The sequence below is a fragment of the Daucus carota genome, chromosome 2 (assembly GCF_001625215.2).
Source record: "Daucus carota subsp. sativus chromosome 2, DH1 v3.0, whole genome shotgun sequence".
Taxonomy (NCBI): Eukaryota; Viridiplantae; Streptophyta; class Magnoliopsida; order Apiales; family Apiaceae; genus Daucus; species Daucus carota.
In genome coordinates, this window is record NC_030382.2 from 37,999,360 (window position 1) to 38,021,673 (window position 22,314).

The 22,314-nt window shown below is 35.5% G+C and overlaps 2 protein-coding genes across 2 annotated transcripts; one reads left to right on the forward strand and one right to left on the reverse strand.

Annotated features, from left to right (window-relative positions):
- Positions 1 to 1,330: 1,330 nt before the first annotated feature.
- Positions 1,331 to 12,837, forward strand: LOC108208769 (endoribonuclease Dicer homolog 2). Its single transcript, XM_064086877.1, has 23 exons — positions 1,331 to 1,354; positions 1,525 to 1,613; positions 1,703 to 1,880; positions 1,968 to 2,081; positions 2,944 to 3,078; positions 4,005 to 4,089; positions 4,232 to 4,296; positions 4,766 to 4,906; positions 5,496 to 5,624; positions 5,698 to 5,827; positions 5,921 to 6,020; positions 6,565 to 6,760; positions 6,857 to 7,017; positions 7,148 to 7,366; positions 7,444 to 7,667; positions 7,763 to 8,037; positions 8,122 to 8,540; positions 8,627 to 8,730; positions 9,327 to 9,541; positions 10,049 to 10,258; positions 10,910 to 11,314; positions 11,701 to 11,979; positions 12,260 to 12,837. Exons 1-23 carry the CDS (start codon positions 1,331 to 1,333, stop codon positions 12,665 to 12,667), a joined length of 4,305 nt encoding a protein of 1,434 aa, XP_063942947.1. The 3' UTR covers positions 12,668 to 12,837.
- Positions 12,838 to 14,825: 1,988 nt separating this feature from the next.
- LOC108208766 (heparanase-like protein 1) lies at positions 14,826 to 16,653 on the reverse strand. The gene is made up of 7 exons (XM_017379291.2): positions 16,593 to 16,653; positions 16,250 to 16,433; positions 16,011 to 16,165; positions 15,661 to 15,894; positions 15,262 to 15,577; positions 15,084 to 15,174; positions 14,826 to 14,990 (listed from the first exon to the last, which is right to left on the reverse strand). The coding sequence occupies exons 1-7, from the start codon at positions 16,651 to 16,653 to the stop codon at positions 14,826 to 14,828; spliced, it is 1,206 nt and encodes a 401-aa protein (XP_017234780.1).
- Positions 16,654 to 22,314: the final 5,661 nt, after the last annotated feature.

Consider the following 22,314-nt stretch of genomic DNA (forward strand, 5'->3'; position numbering starts at 1 on the left):
TTTACCCGATCCGATGGATACCCGACCCGTTCCGACCCGATTGGGTCTACCTGAACCTGATTTGTTTGGATCTGGATCCGGATCTTATTTTTAGACCCGAAAGGATCTGGATCTCAGGTATTCCAAACCGAGACCCGACCCGAAACCCGAAACCCAATTTAAACCCGATTCGAACCCGAAACCCGATAAAAACCCGATACAAACTATTATATATATATATACACACACACACACATATATATTATGTGTTTAATGTAAAGTATATATATTGAAATATTATGAATTATTAGGTATGAATATGAACATTTTACTTAATTTTATATGCCCAATACAGAATTTATATTCATTTCATCAATATTTTTCTCAATTATTCTGCATTAAAAAATCTAAATATAATAAAAATATAAAATATAAATGATAAGTTGAATGATTGTATACAATTAAGTTAACATGTTTCACGTGTTTATCGTACTAGACGAAACTTGTAAAACCCTTTTTTATATTCCTAAATTTAAAAAAAAAAAAAAAATCATCACATTTTTGTTATATATATATAATTTTTAATTTTTATTTAATTTTATTTTTTAAATATTCGAATTAGACCCGAAACCCGAAAAAACCCGACGGATCGGATCTGGATCTTCATTTTCCAGACCCGAACCGACTCGAAATATAATGGATAGGGTCTGGATCTCAAGAAACCCGACCCGACCCGTTGCCATCCCTAATTCTAAAGGAGAATTCCCCTATATATGTATGCATGAATGAATGTATGTGTATGTATATTGACCAAATACGGTCTATCAATCTTAAGATTATGCTGATAATGTTTAAAATCAATTTAAAATTAAAATTTGTAAATTCATAAATTAGATATTCTTATTAAAACAAAAGATTTTCAAGAATCTAAATTGAATATTCTCTTTAATACATGTCAATTAAAAATAATATTTTTATATAAATATTTCTATTTATTCTGGATACTAAATCTTGTACGGTAAAAGGAATAACTATCATCTATTATTTTTCCAAAATAGGTAATTATCAAATTTTTCCCTAAAAGATAATAACCAAGATAACTTTTCTCTATAACTTTTCCAAAAAAGAGTAGTATAAATTCTTTTAGTTTTACAAAACAAGTCAAAGAAATAAGTACACTCGAATATGCACCAACGAATGTTGTACAAATGTGTTCACGTACAACGGCCCGAATATCTCGGCCTATGCTATATATACGGGTGTCACTCTCTTGTATGCACCCAAGAGAGACAGAACACAAGCTCATACAATATTAGAGTTGTCATAATATCATTTATTAAAATTTTCATTCATGGCTATCTTGGTGGAGAACACTGTATGTTATCTCTGATTTTGCTCTGTATAAATCATATATGTAATCAAGATTTTTTTTCATGTGTTTTTCATTTCATGGTTGGTTTGATCATTCTTGATGTTCTTTTTCATTTTGAGGTTGATTAAATCTTTATTAATTAAATCTTTATTGATTTGTTGTGAATTTTGAAGGATGATTCTATTCAGAAAGAGGTTGTTGATATGCCTGTGGTTGAGAATGCTGAAGAAGTGTCTGCAGATCACCTTCCTTTTGCTAGGAGGTATGTCTATGTGCATTGTTTTCGAAAATTAAATAAAGGGTGCAACTTATTTTTGATTGATATGAAGAAATTTTTGGATGTTTTTGTAGCTATCAACTGGATGCAGTGGAAATGGCAATGCAACAGAATACCATTGTGTTTTTGGAGACGGGTGCGGGGAAAACCCTGATTGCTATCATGCTTCTCCGCATATATGCTCACCATTTGCGAAAACCCTCCACTTCCCTTGGTGTTTTTCTGGTTCCCACTGTGGTTCTGGTTTCACAAGTTAGTGAAAATTGTGGATTGTACTTTCTTTCAATTTGATTGATTATGTCGGAATTAATTATTAGTGTTTTTGGTAAATTTTGATAGCAAGCTGAGGTTGTGCAAATGCATACCGACTTAAAAGTGGGAAAGTATTGGGGAGAAATGGGAATGGATTTTAGGAATGCTGAAGATTGGAAGAAGCGACAGGACGATTGCGAGGTCTGCATAACTTGTGTTTTAGTTAAGAGTAATTAGCACTTTACATCCGTTATTTTTTGGCACTTTTTCGATTACGTCTCAAATTATGGTTCTTGTCATATTACATCTCTAGATTTTAAACGTAAGTATCAAATTGACCACTATATAATTCACAAAATTTCAAATTTGTCACCGATAAAATCGGAATCTCAAATTGCCACTTTCAAGCCGGTGGGTCTCAAATTGGCCACTTTTTAAGTCTATCATAAACTAACAAGATCTCAACTTTATCACCGAAAATTAGCAATTTGGTGTGGAAAGTTGACAATTTGTGGCCCCGAATTTGTAAGTGGTAATTTGAAACTTTGCAAATTATGTAGCGGCCAATTTGATACTTAACCCAATTTTAAACTCATTTTATCTTGCATCACTTTGACAAAATTCTGTTCAAATTGACTATTACCATTAGCATGAGTTGGGGTAAAACATTAAAGATTTATAATTATAATTATAATTTAAATAAATCTTTCATGTTTTTACCTCTTTTCATGCTAAAAGTAACAGTCAATTTGAACGAAATTTAGTCAAAAGAGTGCAAAATGAAGCGAGTTCAAAACATAGAGGTGCGACATGTAAAAGAAACATAGTGTGAGACCAAATAAACAATGCACCCAAAGATAAGGGGTGCAAAGTTCTAATTACTCTTTAGTTAATCTTGTCTTGGGAAAAGAATCATGGATGTGATTGATTTTCTCTACTCTTTTTTTTAAAATCATTACTGCTTAATATTAGAAACTCTTCTTTTCAAGTATTCTGCAATTTTGTTTTTACGGTCAGTTTGTGGCCTGCATATGATTTACCAACTTCTTTTTCTGTCCTTCAGGTGCTTGTGATGACACCACAAATATTGCTTAATGCCTTGAGGCACGGTTTTATAAAGCTTGAGACGATAAGGATTCTAATATTCGATGAATGCCATCATGCTAGAGGCAGACACCCCTATGCTTGCATTATGACAGTAAGTTAATTTATGCAGTACTACGGAATTAGATTTACAGTGACATGTTATAGACCAGTTGACTGAATTCATTATATCACAAGTGGGGTTTTCCTATCAATGGTTACCTATGCAAACTTGGCTGTTTATACCTATAAGTTATATGGCAATCTCGCCTCCACAATGACTTGGATCCATTTGAGCATTATCATTTGGTCCATGTAACCTAGGCTTACCTACTTATATTTGCAGGAGATACAGAAGGATCCAACTTTGATGGTGCTATAGCTGACCCAAAATTGAATTTGTGTAACATACTCTTGTTGTTGAAGATGATGAATAACCATTGTGAAAATTCTAACTAAATGACTTCATTATGGTTCTTTCTTGCTTGACATTATGGTTGTCCTAGTTTAACAGATCAACTAGAACAGTTGATATAACTTGAATTTAAGTATACTTGATTTTGTAAGCAACTTGGGGTATTGGATTGTTTGTGGAGGTTACGAAGCTAAATATATTAACTTGTGTTCGTTTCCACCTTTTGAATGACACTTAATTTCTTACTCTGCCAAGTTCGTACATTTATTGAAGTGTCCTCATTGCTGTACCCTCTACTATATATTTGGGGCAATAATAAGTTAATTTAGTGTTTAATATAAAACCTATTGTCGTTGTTCAAGTTGCAATTTCTTTTCACAGATGACAAACCGGATTAGTCATGAGAATATAATAAATGGCCCCATAGGTTAAACAACATTCTGGAATTTGTGATTCACAACATTATGCCTCAAAAGAGTAAGCAGATTGACAATGCCTATGCAGTTGTTAGAAGATCATTGTCGATGCTGCCATTTTGTACACAAGTCCACAATATCTTGTTTGATATGTATATCAAAATTGTATGTCATTGTCTCTACCTTTGATTTCTTAACAATGCACCACAGGAATTTTATCACCGTCAAGTGGAATCTAATAACTTGCAGCTTCCTAGGATATTGGGGATGACCGCTTCCCTTATCAACACTAGAGGTACACAAACATTTACTTCTATCCTATATACATAATTACTCCTAAAGACAGCTTCCTTAAATGTCAGTGAGGACAGCTCCAGAGGACAAAATACTTAATCTATATGTTTATTTTTGTTTCAACTTTCTTTTTTCAAATTTAGGTTCAAGTGAGGAAACTGGTTACTGGAAGCAAATCAGCGAACTTGAGAATCTAATGCATTCAAAGGTCAGATATATTAATTATTGTTTCATATATGTGTGTGTGTGTGTTTTAGTGTTGGGCCTAGCCACAACTCCACAATAGTCCAAAAAACAATTGGAGTTGTTCTTGCTGCTTATATTCTAGCTTTCTGCACCTCCTACAACCGATGTGGGACAACTCCTAACAGTTAGGACCTCCGTGAATGATGAGTGGCTATTGCATGTAATACTGGTGCGGAAAGCCTCATTTGCTTAAACCTTTTATTATACTCATTCAAGACAGATACTGCAAGTCTTTGTATTCTGTAGTGTATCTTTTCTAAAATGTATGGTTATAAGAACAGATAAACTCATTTTTATTTTTCTCGGGAACAAGAAGGTCTCATACCTGCAAAAAGTAACCTGTGTTCTAAACCTGTGGCCTTATGGTATTATTTTCTTCATTCAGTTATGCATCAAGCAAGTGACAAAAATATGATTCCCTTTTGTTACAGGTATTCACCTGCAGTAGCGACTCTGAGATGGCAGAGTATATTGCAACGTCAACTCCGAAGCTCAAGATTTATAGACATGTGGATATTCCGCGCACGTTATCAGAAAATATAGCTATGGAGTTGAAGACTTTAAAAGAGAAGGTAGTTGTTGTAATACTATTAATAATAATTATTCTGTACTCGTTATAGTACTATTAATAATTTTCAATCATTACAATATTCCACAACGAGTATGGGATATTTCTAATAGTGTATATGCTATTGATACTAATAATAGGGGGTGTTTGGAAGCTAGAGGTTTGGGGAAGTTAGAGGTTTGGGGTAAAATTAGAGGTTTGGGGTGTTTTAGAGGTTTGACCATTTCAATCCGCTAATGTTAGTGTTTGGTAGTTGGCGGATTGAAATAGAGGTTTGGGCTCAAAAAGCTAATTTTCAAAAAGCTAGTTTGAGGAGCTTTTTGGGTTAGCGGTTTGGGTATGTGTCACAAAAAACTCATCAAACAGCTATTTACCAAATAGTTTTACAAGAAACCGCTAATTCAATCCGCTAGTCAAAACATCTATTTAAATCAGCTAGTCAAAACATCTAATTCAATCCGCTAACAGCTAACAGCTAAACGCCAATTCCCAAACAGGGCCATAATATTCTGTACTCTTTATATAACTATAAATAATTATTACTATACTTATTTTCACTTCATGAGATTTGACTTCCAATATATTTCTTCCAGTTCCAATGTGACATTGAAAAAGCAAACCTGGAGGAGTTTCAAAAGGAAAATACAAGGCAGAGGTTATCTAAACTATGTTCAACCGTCTCCTTTTGCTTGAGGGAACTCGGACTTTGGTTGGCCATAAAGGTATTTGGCTGCGCATTTGGATTTAAAATTGTAGTGTAAGATGTATTAAGCAGCAATTTTGTCTTTATACTAGGCGGCAGATTCTTTATCATCTCCAGAAAGCGAGATGGTGGTATGGGAAAAACTGCATAAGTCTGGGGAGAGGATATTAACAGATTTCTGCTCCGATGTATGCAAAGTTCTTTCTGGTTATATGCCTTCTGGTATGCTTCTTCCTAGTACTGGAATGTTTTAGACTATATTTATGCCATATCCTGGTTGCTATTAATCTTTTCCCTACATCTTTTATTCAATAGATCCTAACTGGTCTATAAGGGATGATATGGAGGCCAATGTGTTAGATGGTTATCTTTCAACGAAAGTTATCTGTCTCTTTGAATCTCTTCTCGAACGCAGGTTAAATTGAAACTCTTATCTATTCCTTATTTGATATACTGAACTTTTTCCCCTTCAGAAATCAATATTTTTTTAGTTCTATCCTGTGAAGGTTGTAACTTAAAATTCAAGAATGGTGTTCCCTGAGTTTAATAATCGTGGTGTATTATGATGCTATGCTGTAAGCTGACACAAGTTACCATCATCTCATGCACATTTTATTTAATGCAAGGATTCATAATATCTCTTGGCGGAGTAATTATTAGTCTTCGAGAAATAATAGGCTAGGTGAATGGTATTTTCGTTTGGTTGTTATCTCAACATGATTGGTTTTATAAATGGTATTTTTGTTTGTTTGTTTTCTCAGCATGATTGGATTTTCTCAACATATACGAATATTGTTTAGTATCTTAAATATCTTTGCCTAGTGATTTATAAGGAAGTTGTATCGAAAGGTCTGAGTTTCTTGTGAAATCTGGTTTGAGTTTTTGTATGTATACATTAAATCTGTTATAATGCTATGACAGTTTTACTTAATATTGTTCCTGCATGTTTATTCACACAGGGAATTAGAAGACTTGAGATGTATAGTCTTTGTAAAAAGGGTTATAACGGCAAATGTACTTTGTCGCCTTTTGAATGTTTTGCTTCCTGACCTTACTGGATGGAAAACAGAATATATGGCAGGCAATAATACTCCACTTCAGTTGCAGAGTAGGAAGGCCCAAAATAAAATTGTTGAAGAATTTCGCAAGGGGACGGTATTAAATATTTGAAGTGTATTTTGTGGATATCCAACTTTTGGAAGAACGATATTGTTTAATCAATTGTTTAACATTCTATAACCATATGTGTAGGTGAACATTATTGTTGCAACATCAATTCTTGAAGAAGGGTTGGATGTACAGAGCTGCAATCTGGTTGTAAGGTTTGACCTATCAGCTACAGTGTGCAGTTTTATTCAGTCCCGAGGTCGGGCTAGGATGCAGAACTCAGAGTTTCTGCTATTGGTTAAAAGGTGCGGCTCAATGAGATTTTATTTCATCTAAAATATCATTAATTATATGCAAGGTAACAAGCTTCTGAAGTTTGCTTTATAAAGTCTTTGGTCGCTCTGAATTTTATTCTCTTTTTTGTGAAAAATGTAGTGGGGATAAAACTTCGCTTGCTAGGGTAGACAACTACCTTGCTAGTGCACAAGTGATGAGGCAGGAATCCTTGCGCCATGTTACAGTGCCTTGTCAACCACTTGATACTAAAATTTATAATGAAGTGTTCTACCGAGTTGACTCCACAGGTGCTATTGTAACACTGAGTTCCAGCGTGTCTCTGATCTACTTCTATTGCTCTCGCCTACCTTCTGACGGGTTTGTCTTGAATAGCTCATTGGTATTTACGTAGTAATTTCATTTCTTTTCCCACATGATTTATTATTTTTATGTAGATACTTTAAACCCTTTCCGAGATGTAAGATTGACAAGGAGTTGGGAACATGCACCTTATATCTCCCTAAAAGTTGCCCATTACCTAGTGTTACCGTTTCTGGGAATGCAAAAACACTGAAACAACTTGCATGCCTGGAAGCATGCAAAAAGTTGCATATAATTGGAGCGTTATCGGACAATCTTGTACCAGATTTGGTGGAAGTAAAAGATGCTGAGGAAATGGGTATACAAAATCCAAATTATACTTTAATTGAAGTTATTTCTACATTCGTGTGTCCATCTGATATCTTACTCATGGTCCAGTATTAAAATGTGCAGGTCACCTGGAAGTACACGATGAACATGATAGCTATGTTCCATCAGAACTTGTTGGTCAAGTTCTACAGAATGGTGTGAAAACATATCACTGCTACGTGCTGCAGTTGGAAAGAAGTTTTAGCTATGATATTAAAATGGATCATCTAATACTTGCTGCTAGTAATGAGCTTAATTTTGATGATGGCAAAAACATCGCATTTGAATTGGAGGTTGATAGGGGAAGTTTGACAGTTCACATCAAATACGCTGGAACTATAAGTCTCACATCTAAACAGGTGATAAGTCTTATTCTATCTGTTTAACTACTTACAATAAAACCACTGCATCTATTTGTTGATCCTCAAATGTTCTGTTGTTAGGTTCACGTGTGCCAGCAGTTTCAAGTAAAAGTTTTCAAATTTCTCTATAACAAAAAGAAGATCCTTGATGTTTTTCACCCGTGGAACGACCTCACTGTTTATGACTATCTCCTGCTACCAACTACTGGCTCACTGCAGTCACTTCATATTGACTGGAAATGTGTCTATTCGGTCCTGTTCAAAAGCAAAAATATCTGCCATGATAACACAAGTTGCCCCTTGCCCAAAGACCAATATAATATTCTGCACACAAGGGATGGTCTGGTCTGCAGGTGTGTTCTAGAAAATTCTTTGGTATGCACACCTCACAATGGTTATATATACTGCATTCTGGGCACATTAGACGATACGACTGGAAGTTCAGTGTTGAAATTAAAAGACGGAGAATCTATATCTTACAAAAACTACTACGACAAAAGGTTGGTGAAGTCTCTTGTATTAACATATTACTTGAGGCTTTATACCAATATTGAGTAATCCATTCCTTTTGTCATGTAAAATACAGGCATGGCATTGAATTGCGATTTGAGCGAGAACATTTTCTTAAAGGAAGACATATTTTTCCGGTACAGAAACACCTTCATAAGTTTAAAAGGCAGAAGGAACAAGGTTAAAGTTTGATTTTTTATTACTGTTCTTTCTTGTGCGAATTTTTGTTACTACTCTTTCGTGTGCAATGCTAACTGATAAAGTGTATGTATGTGAAGATCCTCGGACAGTGTCCAGTGAAGCCGGCTTTTAGACTCAATCTTGTCCTGTTCTTATATTAATTTTTAAGCTTTTACACAGCTCTAATAGTGACAGACATCATATTCAAGAAGCATGCAATATATTAGCTCTCTAGATCCATTGTATTTATACTTAGCTGATTTGGGCCTTTTTGGAATTGCAAATTGTAATGATTATTACTTTTACATAATTTTTTTCTTCCCCATCCTTTTCTTGATACGCATGTTAGTAGATCTATTGGAAAAACTGCAGTATAAAGTGTACCACCAAAAAAATATACAGTAACATAATACAAATATCTTTGACGATATTGTTTGACTGCCGTGTAAGTTCCTTAGTGGTGCTTACGAATCAAACACTAGTTGCTCTGATGATTTTAAATTGCATGAATGGAGGAAAGCTTATTGATCTACTGAAACTTTATATTCTTGTTAACTACATGATTTTTTCTCTTGCTGATTGATATTTTTTTACAGTTGTAGAACAAAGCAATGCAACTGTGAAATTGCCTCCTGAACTTTGTTCCATTATCATGTCACCTATTTCTGCCGGCACCTTTTATACGTTTTCTTTTGCCCCAGCAATCATGCATCGAATAGAATCTTTGCTCATTGCTAGCAGCTTGAAAAAGATGCATGCAGATTACTGTAACCAAAATGCAATTGCTACAACTAAGATTCCAACCACGAAGGTAACTCTAATGCCATCTCGTTGCCTAAGGAAGAATTTAGCTCTTAATTCTAATAAGATTATAGAAGTTCATGTAGTGTTTTGTGTTGAATAAACAAAAAGAATTTTGTCTTTTTTTTAATATTTTTAATTATTTGGAGCTGCTTTATTAATTATTATGTTTTATTTATGTGCAAGAAAGTCATTTGTATGTGAATCTCTGTAGATTATCACTGGTCCACAGAATCAGGTTTACAAAACTTGACTGCCCCGTTAAGTGTAGAGATGTGTATATGTCATTATTCAGTTAGACTTGCATTCCAGTGGATCTAATGTTTGAAGACTAGTTAAGTGCTGAACTTTACGTACAAAAAATGTCTGGTACTTTAAAGCGTAGCAGCTGCGCATTGTAAGATAGGATTACAACTCCATTTTGTTCTTTGTATATGATCATGACCTACCATTAGAATCAACTTTCGCATTATTAGCTATATACCCAAGTTTTTACTTTTTTTTCTCTTGGTGTCAGGTGTTGGAAGCTATTACTACTAAGAAGTGCCTTGAGAGTTTTGATTTGGAGTCACTGGAGACTCTAGGAGATTCTTTTCTTAAATACGCTGCTTGTCAGCAGGTGTTTAAAATGCACCAAGATAAACATGAAGGCATTCTTAGTATAAAGAAAAATAAAATTATATCTAATGCTAACCTATGCAAGCTCGGGTGCAGCCGTAAACTCCCGGTATACTTCTTGAACCCTAAAAGCTTAAACATAGAATAAAATAAGGTTTCCATTTATAAGATTTTTTTTTTTAATTGGTGAACTACTGCTTTTTCTTGTCAGCAGTATATTATTATCTGGGATGGCCTTATAGGAAATATTAAGTGGCAGAGTGCAAGATACTGTTAGTCTCTAAGTAAAACAATGTACTGCATGTTTTAAATTTTGTGAATTGGCAATACTGTGGCACAGGCTTGCATAACTGCACTCATGGTTTGTCTGGTGCATATTAATTGTACTTTAATAAATGTGAAGCACAGTATAATTTTTGGTTCGCCACAAAATGAGCTGCTCCTTGTTTTTCTTTTTGATTATCATTTGATAGAATTAAAAGTTGTCATCCACCAAAAGCCCTCCCATGCTTCCATAGTTTGAAAACTGCCTCTTGCTACAAGGAGGAAAAGAAAGCCAATGGGAGAATTCCTGTTTTTGTTGCCTCTTAATTTCCTCAGTCTAGATGGTACAAATCGACTTGTATTTATAACTACGCTTATTTCTCCATCTTGTTACTAAATTCTACTGCATTACTTCTATATGTAATTCCTTTATCTCAATCACTAACATTCTACAATGGTTTGATCTGTACCAACTAACTACTCTAAAATGTATCAGGGTTTGATACGTAATGAACCCTTTGATCCCAAACTGTGGATCATTCCTGGTGATCAAATGGAGGCTTTTCATGAAGTTCAACTATGCAGTGCAACCAATGTATTCACCAAAGGAGTACGTAAAATTAAAAGTAAGGTTGTAGCTGATGTTGTTGAGGCATTGATTGGTCTATTTCTCAGCAGTGGCGGTGAAATCGCAGCGTTGTCATTCATGAATTGGATTGGCATTGAGGTTGATTTTTCCAATATACCATATAATAGGAGCTTTTCAGCACATCCAGAAGAGCTTCTTAATGTTAGCTCTCTTCAGTCCATACTTAAGTACTCGTTTAGTGATGCTTCACTACTTGTTGAAGCATTAACGCACGGTTCTTTCATGCTACCCCAAGTTCCTCAGTGTTATCAGGTACCAAGTGTTTTATGATCTTGTTCATAGTTCAGTTTAAACATGTTTCACTTATATTGATAGGGTAGACGCACATATATGTTTTTGAGTTGGTTCCTGTAATTATAAATTTCATATCACTCCATGCTCACTGCTTCGAGTCTGTATAGCTGATGTCTACCTACTTGATAAAATGATTAAGAGAATCAGATATTTTTCAAAGTTATAATGATCAATGCAATTAAGATAGATGAACATATCCAGTATGCTTTCTTTGGTGTTAATTATTTCAGCCTTGAAATCACTCTGTAGGATTTGAAATGCACTTGAAACTGTTGCTTACATTTTTTAGCAAGTGAAGTCGTATTTATATCTTAATCTGATGAATATATATTTCTCTTTTGCAGCGTCTAGAGTTTCTTGGAGATTCTGTACTGGATTATATGATAACCATGCATCTGTACAATAAATACCCAGGAATGTCACCTGGATTGCTAACTGATCTGAGATCAGCTTCTGTAAACAATGATTGTTACTCTTTATGTGCGATTAAGGCCGGATTGCAGAAGCACATTCTTCATGCTTCTCAAAAACTTCACAGGCAAATAGAGTCCTCTGTTCAGAATTTAGATCCATTATTAATGGGAGCAACATTTGGATGGGAGTCAGAAAATTCTCTTCCCAAGGTCAGTGTTAGAAGCTTGATGTGATTATTTAATTTCCTTCTAAACTTCCCTTAACAACATGTTTTTGGTATTTTTTTGTAAAAAAGAAAGAATTGTGATTTCATAAAAACTAAGAAAATATATATTAGAAAAATAAGTAGTTTATTGATATAATGGACTTCCTTTTTTGGCATGAATTAAATCTTTACAAATAAATGCCTACTTTCACACTTTCTGTGGATTTAAGCATTTAAGATGGTGATTTCCGCATTCATTCGATTTTGTTGTGCATGTGGTACAGGTTCTTGGAGATGTAATTGAATCTCTAGCTGGGGCAATATTAGTTGATTCTGGATATAAAAAAGATATTGTATTCGAGAGCATAAGGCCGCTTTTGGAACCCTTGGTTTCTCCTGAGACGATCAAGTTTCAACCCGTGAGAGAATTGCAACAGTTGTGCCAAAAAGAGAATTACGCGTTAAAAAAGCCTGTTGTGTCAACTGACAATGGTGCGGCAACTGTTACAGTTGAGGTTGAAGCCAATGGCGTCATACACAAAGAGTCATGCAGTGGTCCAAATAAGGCAGAAGCCAAGAAACTTGCTTCAAAAGCTGTTTTGAGGTTGTTAAAGGAGAGCATGTCCAGCAAACTACACCCTCCTCCTTATCTTTCATCTCCCAAGCGTAAAAGGCGAAAGGAAGAGGAGTGAAAGAGTAATGATAACTTTGTATGCTTCACTACTGTGAGTTCCTCGTATATATGTTGAACTTTGGTACTGAATTCACATGAGTTTTGCAATCTTTCATTAAAAAGGATTTTATTTTTGTTTTTTGTCAAACTCTTGTTAGTAGTGTTAGGATGAGAATTGTTGAAAATGACAGGGGATATAAATTGTATAGATTATGTGTAAAATATTTTTAAAGAATTATAGAAAGATCTTTTTGGAAACTTTAAGGCCAAATCAGCTCTAAATAAATCTTTCTCCTGCTCATTTCTAATTGACATTTAAGCCTTTTCTGGTATGCCAATAATTATAGCACTTTCTTCCTGCAATAGTTATAGCATTTTTGTAATGGTGCCTTGGCAGAACAGGTTTTCGATGATACAAGTACATCCCTCTTTTTCTTGGAAAAAGATTTACACCAAGGAACAACCATGAATCTACATTACACCAAGTCCACTACTCAGCTACTCCAACACCTTTCTTGCCTCGAAACGTTGCAGACTCCATTCCATTCTCATCCAAAAAACTACCGGAAACTAGTGGGACTGAAATAAAGATTCACTAAATCTACATATCAGATACAAAAAATCGAGGAAGAAGAACAGGACACATTAAACAGTTTTCTTGCAGAATATTTTTCTAAATACACATCAATTCTGATTTTCATGAAAAAACATATCCAAGTCAGACTCGATTTGAAACCTAGGCCTGCATGCAACTCTAATCATGGATATTGTTGTGGGAATTCTAGGAGATACACGATTTTCAATGATTATAAGTATAAATATTATAGTCCTGGCCTGGCTTCTAGTCGCTGTGAGATGCTGCATGCATAGGTGCAGTATTTGGAACTGGTCTGCTTTTCACTGGGGAAGTGAAACTCCTGCTTAATTAGTTTGGCGCACTTTTTTTCATCACGATACTCTCAAAAGATCCAATGTCATTTAAGATGTTTTTGTTACTATGATTAAGTACTTCCAGACCAGTCATATGAAGAAACAACTACTTATTTATGAACATGCCTTGAGTTTGTATCAGAAGTGGAGTGATATGACTGTAGAAAATATTCTGCAACAAAACTGTTTAATGTGTCCTGTTTCTCTTTTGTATCTGATGTTTCGATTTAGTGAATCTTTATATCAGTACCACTACTAATGCATATTGCCTCACACAATCTAAATGGCTAGAGATGCAAGTCCTTGTTAACTTCTGGCAAGCAGCAAATGATTTAGTTCTTGCTCAGGACTCAATATACTTCCAAAAGGACAATCCTTGTACATAAAAGAAGTGCAGACAATATGTTCTTTTATCATGCAAACACAATTGAGGCACCTAAATTCAAAGACCGGAGCCAAAATAATTTTTTTTTTTTTTTTTTTTGCCACGCCGGAGCCAAAATATTTAATGATAAAGAATAAAGATTTAGAAAACTTCGCACTAAATTTATAAGTGATAACCAACTTGCTAGTAACACCGGTGTGCGTGAGAACACACACAAACATAGAGTAAAGATATGGTAATTGAACTCCCTCAAAACCCTCCCCTTTCTCAGACTGAAAGGCCATCTGACCATACAATGCCTTAAGTGAGTTTGCTTCAGATGCACCAAAACTTATGTACTCCAATTTTATAGACCATTGCTAAAGGGGAGAGTCTAAAAGATTGAGCTAGATTACATATATTTCTAAACCACTCATAACAGAATACTGTAAAATTGACCACGCTGCTGGGGCAGGTGTGGAATTACTTCGAAAATTATACAATTCTAACCACTGAAGTAATCTTGAATAACTTTGAAAATTATACAATTGTAACCACTCAAGTAAACTGGCAAACATTCCAATAGCTTTTTAAGCAACATAAAGTCTCTAATTGTAAAAGCAAATCATCAAAACCTATAAGCTAATAACTCTAATTAACTGTTGAAAGTCTAACTATACTCTTGATAATTATATGAAAACATAACACTCTCGTTCTACCACTTACGAAGAAGAACAAGCAGGAGCGCCAAAACCTCTTAGGACTGCAAAGACAAAAGAATCAGGTGCAACTTTGATAGGTTCAAGCGGAGACACCAATGCTGGATTTAGATTTGGGATCTCCATCGTCTTTGTCAGCTTCAATGGTGTATCGTTCAATAAAACTACTTGGCTTTGAATGTTCTGCCTTCTGGTGTCAGATGGTACTCTTCTCTTGGTGGGAGCTCGGTATGATCACTTGGGAAAAGATTCAGATCATTCACAGTATTCACTACAAAAGTGGTAGAGTTTGACATATTTATCAGAAGCACCGTTATGTCACCTCTTTCCTGCATACATACATAATACATGTCAGATATCCCTTAAACATTGCCTTTTACTAGAATTTTGTAAAAAATGTACCAAAGTAAGAATAAACTCACAGAATCTTTGGAACAATGCGCGTATGAATGCAAATAAGGAGATGCATCATGAAGAACTCTACTTCCCATGAGGCGATGCCACAACAGCGCTCTGTTAGAACAAAAGAGAGAACAAATTACACATGAAAACATTGTGAGCATGAAGATTAAAACATAAATGTATATAATGACTGTTTACCCATAGTAATCAGGGTTATGGGCAAATGTGGTTGTATTAAGAAGACCATAGTTTCCTCCGATCAAAACTTGTCTGCAGTAGACTTTATGATCAAAAGTGGAGGCCATGCCCAGCTGATCCAAATACCAAAAACCGTCAGCAAAAGTATTAGAAACATTCGTGCCACCGCTATGGTAAGCACCCCCAGATTCTCCAACCCATGCACCAGTCCATGGCCCATATTGCTTAATTGATTCCGAAATACTTTTGAATGTTTGTGCTATTTTGTCCAGGTAAAAGGGGTCTTGAACTCTGCTTATAAGTTTTGGATCATTGCCTGCATACATTACTAAATAGTTAGCTTTCGGAATGGACAAACTAAACTATTATACATGTAAAATCATGTCTAACATTATATACCTGCACCAAGATTATAGATATGGTGGGTTAGACCATCAACAATTCCTGGTCCTGAAACCCGAAGGAATTTATTGAACCATTCCTTATCGTAGAAGCCACCAGGACCCAAAATCTTTGGCTGATCGGAAAAATTGGCATACAACTTTTTCACAAGATTGCTAAGAATAATCGTGTCTTTTCCATATTGTCCAGCATTAACCCTTGCAAAAACCCCAGATGCAGATAGTTCATTTCCTGTATACAAGTTGCATTGTTAAAAACTAATCACAAACATATCTATGTACCCGACACGTAAACACTATATGCTTGCGCCATGAAATAATTAAGGTATGAAGTTTGCTTTTACTGACCAAGTTCATACGAATCAATCTTGTAACCTTTGGAGATGGTGTACTTCATGAATTCCTGGGCATTTAGTTTGTTCCAGTTACCTACCCAAAGCGTGCTGTTCTTATTTTCTGATTTATTTTCACGAAGAGCATTCAAAACGAATGTCACTTTAGCCCTGCAACGATTACCAATTAAACCGGTCACTGGCATATACCAGATTTCATATGTAACACTAAAACCACACACAGAAGAAACTTACCCAGTTTCGTTGAAGAATTGGTTGAGCTGATCCCATCTTTCCATGGTGATGCAACCGTTGGAAAATCCAAAACGTCTGACATTCATGTTGTTTTTGAAGTGCGGACATTTGGTGACCAATCCAACTTTATAAACCGTCTGATCTTCCAATGACCCTCCAACTCTTAGTCTCAAGGGGTTAAATGCTTCATGTGATTCAAATTTTATGAGTTAGAGAAGCCAACAAACAATTGTTCATCACAACAAGTATAAGATCTATTCCAATTCCTTGTTGCTAATTAAGAACATACGATAAAAGAGAACACTTCACCATGTGCATGGAAACTAATAAAATAAGGACTTACCCTTGATGGCATTAGCAAGAATCTTGTTCTTCATATCCTGAAAATCGTTCAGATACAACATGGTTATCACACATCGGAAGAATCTGGTAATAAAAAATCAAACCCATGAAAGAGAATGATATATACCAACTCAAGGATGCCAACTTTAGGCCATGGATCATGTAAAATTTGCTCAACCTGTAAGATATTGTACTTATTGGCTATATTGGGTTGGCTATGATTTAAAAATAGAATGTTATTAATATTTTAGTTTGTTAAAATAGAATATATCAGTTTAATATGGTAATAAATAATGTGCAATCATCCTACAGAGGTTCGACAAATATAGAGGTTGACTAAAATTATAGACAACAGGTTCACATGGTTGGATTATGATTTTTTCAACAGATTGGCTAAATTTTTTATATTTGGAATGCCAACTCAGTTTTTAGCCAAGGGATTTGTATGGTTGGAGATGCTCTTATCTCTTATATATATCCAGCATTGGCATCACAATTCCACTCTTCAACATCTCCGGCTGAAAAATTTACCCGCCTGCGTTGGCTATAATCGTTGGCTAAATTGGACCGTGAGATATAATGTAAAATTTGCTGAACCTGTAAGACATTATGCTGAACCTGTAAGACATTATGCTTCAATGGTATTGGTTATATTGTTGGGCTATAATTTAAAAATAGTACTCCCTCCGTCTCTTAATACTTTTCCTGTTTGCTTTATCACGTTTGCCAATACACACTTTTGATCGTAAATATTTTTAATTTCTTATTAGTAATATTAAATATAAAAACTTCACTGTATTAAAATACTCATGAATACGAATCCAACAAGATCACTCACGACTATATTTAATCTTATAGATTCAACGTAAATTAATAATTTGTTTCATGTTATGAACAGTGCCGACATATGAAATGAGAAAAGAAAAAAGAAACAGAGAGAGTATGTTATTAATATTTAGATTGTTATAAATAGAATATATCAGTTTAATATGGTAATAATTTATATGTAATCAACGGGAATGAGGAAAATAAATTGCGGTAGATGACGTGGAATTCACTACAGATCTGTAGTGGTTCGACAAATATAGCCATCCATAAGGAGATGTCTATAATTATAGACAATGAATTGTTATGGTTGGAGTGGTGTTTTTTGTTTGCATTGGCTAAATTTTTTAATTTTGGAATGTCACCTAGACTTTTAGCTAAGAGTTTCTCATGGTTAGAGATGCTCTTATCCACCGCCCCCTATAGTGAATTGTTATTATTTATGATTTATGATTTATTATTTGTGATTTTATTTTTAATATTATTTTATTATTTATTTAATATTATTGGATGTCATAATTTTTTTAATAAGCAATTTTATAATAATGAATTAAATTTTTATTAAATCATATGAACCGTTTGCTTATAATTTCACCTACAAATTTAGTTTTATAATATTTTTTACATTGTATATCAGTAGTGTAAATAATAAATATTTTTGTTATCAATTAAGAAAATTCACATTTATTTCTATAAATTTTTTATTTGACTTCCAATTTATCTTTTAGTTATTTTATGATATTAATATATCTTAATGATAGTAGGTCACATTCTTTAATTTTTTAACTAATTATGAATTATATTTAAAACATAATGGTAGAATTTTTATTTTGTAGTACATTAATTTAAAATGTATAAAACTGTTTAATGATATAAGAGTAAAAGAACCCTTGTATAAAAGAGAAAAGGTCCCAGAAGTCACTATTTTAGATCAAATGCGTTTCAATATTATTTTCTGGAAAAATGGCCCCAACTGTCATTTCAAAACACGACTTGTTGTGTTTTGATTTTTCTGATTAAAACACGTTTTAAAGTTACGTTTTCGGTTTAAAACATGACTTAAAGTTGCGTTTTGAACTGAAAACACGACTTGAAGTCGCATTTTGAGCAGAAAACACGACTTGAAGTCGTGTTTTTTTTAACACAACATGAAGTTGCGTTTTGAAGTGATAGTTGGGCCATTTTTTCAGAAAATGACAATAGAGGCCTTTTGCTGCTAAAATGTGACAGTTGAGGCCAACACCCTGTTTAATGATGTAAGAGTAAAAAAACTATTATAGACTTGTAGGTATAAAGGACAACGTAAACGCCACTCTTTGTCTATAAAACTGTCCTTATTATAGTCGCACGTGTGAAATATTCGACTGTAATACACAATGCACAAAACATAATTGACTTCATAACAAAGATACTTAGAGGGGTGTATTGGATTGGGATTTCAAAGCATTTTTTTGCATTCATGAAATCTGAGGGTATTCGATTGGGATTGTTTTAAATCCATTGAAATCTTGAGGTATTCAATTGGGATTTTAAATTATGCTACAAAATCTGGCGGTATTCAATTGGGATTTTAAATTATGCTTTAAAATCCGATGGTATTCAATTGGGATTGTTTAAAATCTATTAAAATCTGATGGTGTTGGCTAAAAGGAGTTGGCTAAATTGGACATGTAAGATATTATGTAAAATTTGTCGAAGTTATAAGCCATTTTGCTTCAATGGTGCTACTATATTGATTGGCTATATTTCAGAAATAATAAGTTATTATTCTTTTCAAGTTATTATAAATAGAATGTATATTATCATGTGGTAATAAATGATATGAAATCTAGCTACAGGCCTGTAGTGGTTGGCCAAATATAGCCAACATAATTTGTCGTCTATATTTTTAGACAAAGGTTATGTGTGGTTGTAGTGGAGCAAATATTGCTACAGGCCTGTAGTGGTTGACCAAATATAGCTGTTATAGAACTAAAAACAGGGGTGAGCGATTCGTGCTTTGGACTGGTCTCGGTGCGAGATGCCTACGTATCTTCTGCGTGGAGAAGAATCAAGTCCAAAACGTCGTTCTAATTGTGAGGGGTAGAGCCCTTTATATAGGCGCTTCGGAGTTAGAAGTGGGACGGAAGTATGATTCCGTGTATCAGACTTCGTATCGAAGTATGCCTCGAAGCAAGAGATAAGATAGAGCTCTTATCCCCTTGTTGTAGACGTTTATCCGAACTTCTGAATATTTATCTGCTAGAATCAGATATATTATAGAATTTGGACTTGTGACTGGACCTCTGAATGGGCCTCTATTAATTAATTACGAGATTATTTATTATTTAAGGGCCTCAGGCCCTACTCAACTGGGCTTTAGTGTTCTTGGGCTTTTAATATCTAATAATAATTAAATATCACTTCTGACCCATATCATTTGCCCCCCAACTTTCGACAAGTTTTGTAAAAACTTTTCAAAAGTTGCTGAGTCCCCATCGGATTTCTGAGCTCCTGATTCATATATCATGCGAGAAAGCTAACTTCTGCAAACCCTCATCGTTCAGGGTATGAAGTTCCATAAATAGCGCAAGGATCCCACCGATCTTGACTACTTTGAAACAATTCGAGAGATGACTTGAATTGACTGTAGAGTAAAGATAGCTCTGTTTCGTATCCTTTGGGATCGTACTTCATTTTCGATTGGAGTACCGGAAGACACGAGTCTTTCTTTTGACCTTCTGAGTCGTTTCCACGATACTACGAGTCACAAGTATTTTTCAAAATTACGTTTGTAATGGTACTTTCGAGTACTTGCGTATTTTTCCAGGGATAAATTCAAATTAATTGAAATTTTTAGGATCAAATTTCAATCTTCTAGAATTTTTCTAGCCTTTAAAGAATTTTCAAAATAATTTTTGAGAAGTAAATCTCCACTTTATTCCATTTTCCAAATTTTTGGATTTTTCGGAATCTAATTAAAGAATTAAATAATTCTTTAATTGATCAAACCAGCTGTGAACCAGATATGTCTCCTGGGCGTGCCTTGCCACGCCAAGGAGACATGTTTATCACCACGCCTAGGAGACATGTCTCCTGGGCGTGGTTGTAGTAAGCCATCCAAGGCTGAAGAGTGAGATGCTTCCTTGGCGTGCCTAGGCACGCCGAGAAGGCATATTATCTGCCACGCCAAGGAGACATGTCTCCTAGGCGTGGATAAGATAGGCCTGCCATGGCTGACATGTATGATGCTTCCTTGGCGTGCCTAGCCACGCCAAGGAGGCATGTTATATACCACGCCTAGGAGACGTGTCTCCTGGGCGTGTGTGGTCGATGCCCGTCTTGGTTCTTCAAGTTGATGCTCTCTTGGCGTGCGTGAGCACGCCAAGGAGACATGTTTACTCAGGGTGTCTCTTGGGCGTGTGTGGTCGATGCCTTTCATGGCTGATCGAGGTGATGCTTCCTGGGCGTGCTTTGGCACGCCAAGGAGACGTATTTGCTAGACAACCAGGGGACCTGTCTCCTGGGCGTGTGTTAGCCTAGCCTATCACAGGTTGAAGAAGTTGTTGTTCCCTGGGCGTGCTTTGCAGCGCCTAGAAAGTATAGTTTTCATACCCGCCAAGGATACTTAGTCACTTTATGACCTTAGTGAATTTATTATTATTTTTTAAATAAACGATGTTTTTGCTCAACAAGTGAATGTGCCCTAGGCGTTGCATGCCCCGCCTAGGAGACATGGTAGGTGCCAAGCCTACATAGTTGGGAGGTCTGTCGCGTTATAGGCTGTGGGCCTTAGTCTATAAACTTGTCAGGCCTATATTGTGTATTATTCCTTTATTTTCGGTGGTCATCTCCCAGAATTCTCGAGATCCTTCTGGAATAGTTTCGAATTATTCAAAATCATGGGCTTCCCGCCTGTGATATAGGCTTGTGACCGGCCCAAAGCCCATGTTACCGGTTGTAACCTGTTTATTTTAGGGTTTACCGGCAGGTGAACGGGTTGAGAGTTTCCTATATAATGAGTGACTTGAGATTTCATTTCTCACTTCACACAACAGTTTCCAAATTTTAAGAGCCGCAAAGCCTTTCCAAACACTCTCAAAATCCTCTAGTTTTTCGGCGAATATTTAGGCGTATCTCCGGCAATCTTCAAGCCTTTTCCAGATTCCGGCCGACATTCAAGGCATTTTCCAGTTTTCCGGGCGATCTTCAAAGATTTCCCAGGTTCCGGTTAATCTTTATCTCCTCTTCATCAGTTTCTGGGTTTCATACCTTCATCCGAAGAAGATCAATGGCTGATTCTGCATCATCACAGCAATCCCAGCAATCTCAGATTTCTCAGCCTCCAGCCACTAATGCTCGTGTTCGAGGTAAAAAATCACTCGTCCATGCTAGCGTTGTTTCATTACGTGATTTACTTAGCGAGTTTGGTCAAGCTTTTCCCAACCTTCATCATCTTGAAGCATATAATCATCCATCTAAGTATAAACAAAAGGACGTAGATATCATGGCTAAGTTGTTCGGAATAGAGCATCCGTATAGGGCCGTGGCTCCAGGCCCAAATGATAGGGCTTGCTACCCTAGGCCTGGGGCCATTAGGGTTTATAAAGAAATGTTTTATGCGGGCTTTAGGCTTCCCCCTCCCATGTTTGTTTATAGGCTGTTGGCCGAAGCCCGGGTGTGTCCAACTCAACTCCAGCCCAATGGCTGGAGGTTTATTTACTGTTTTTTAGTTCAGTGTAAAAAACACAACTTAGAGCCCAGTGTGGCCGTGTTTAGATATCTGTTCAAGTTTGTTAACGCACCAAATGATGAGGGCTGGGTCAAAATCCAGTATAGGACTAAGGGCCGCAGTATTTTTATATCGGACTCGGCCCCTGACTCTTTCCCTCATTGGAAGGGTCAATGGTTTTACTTAT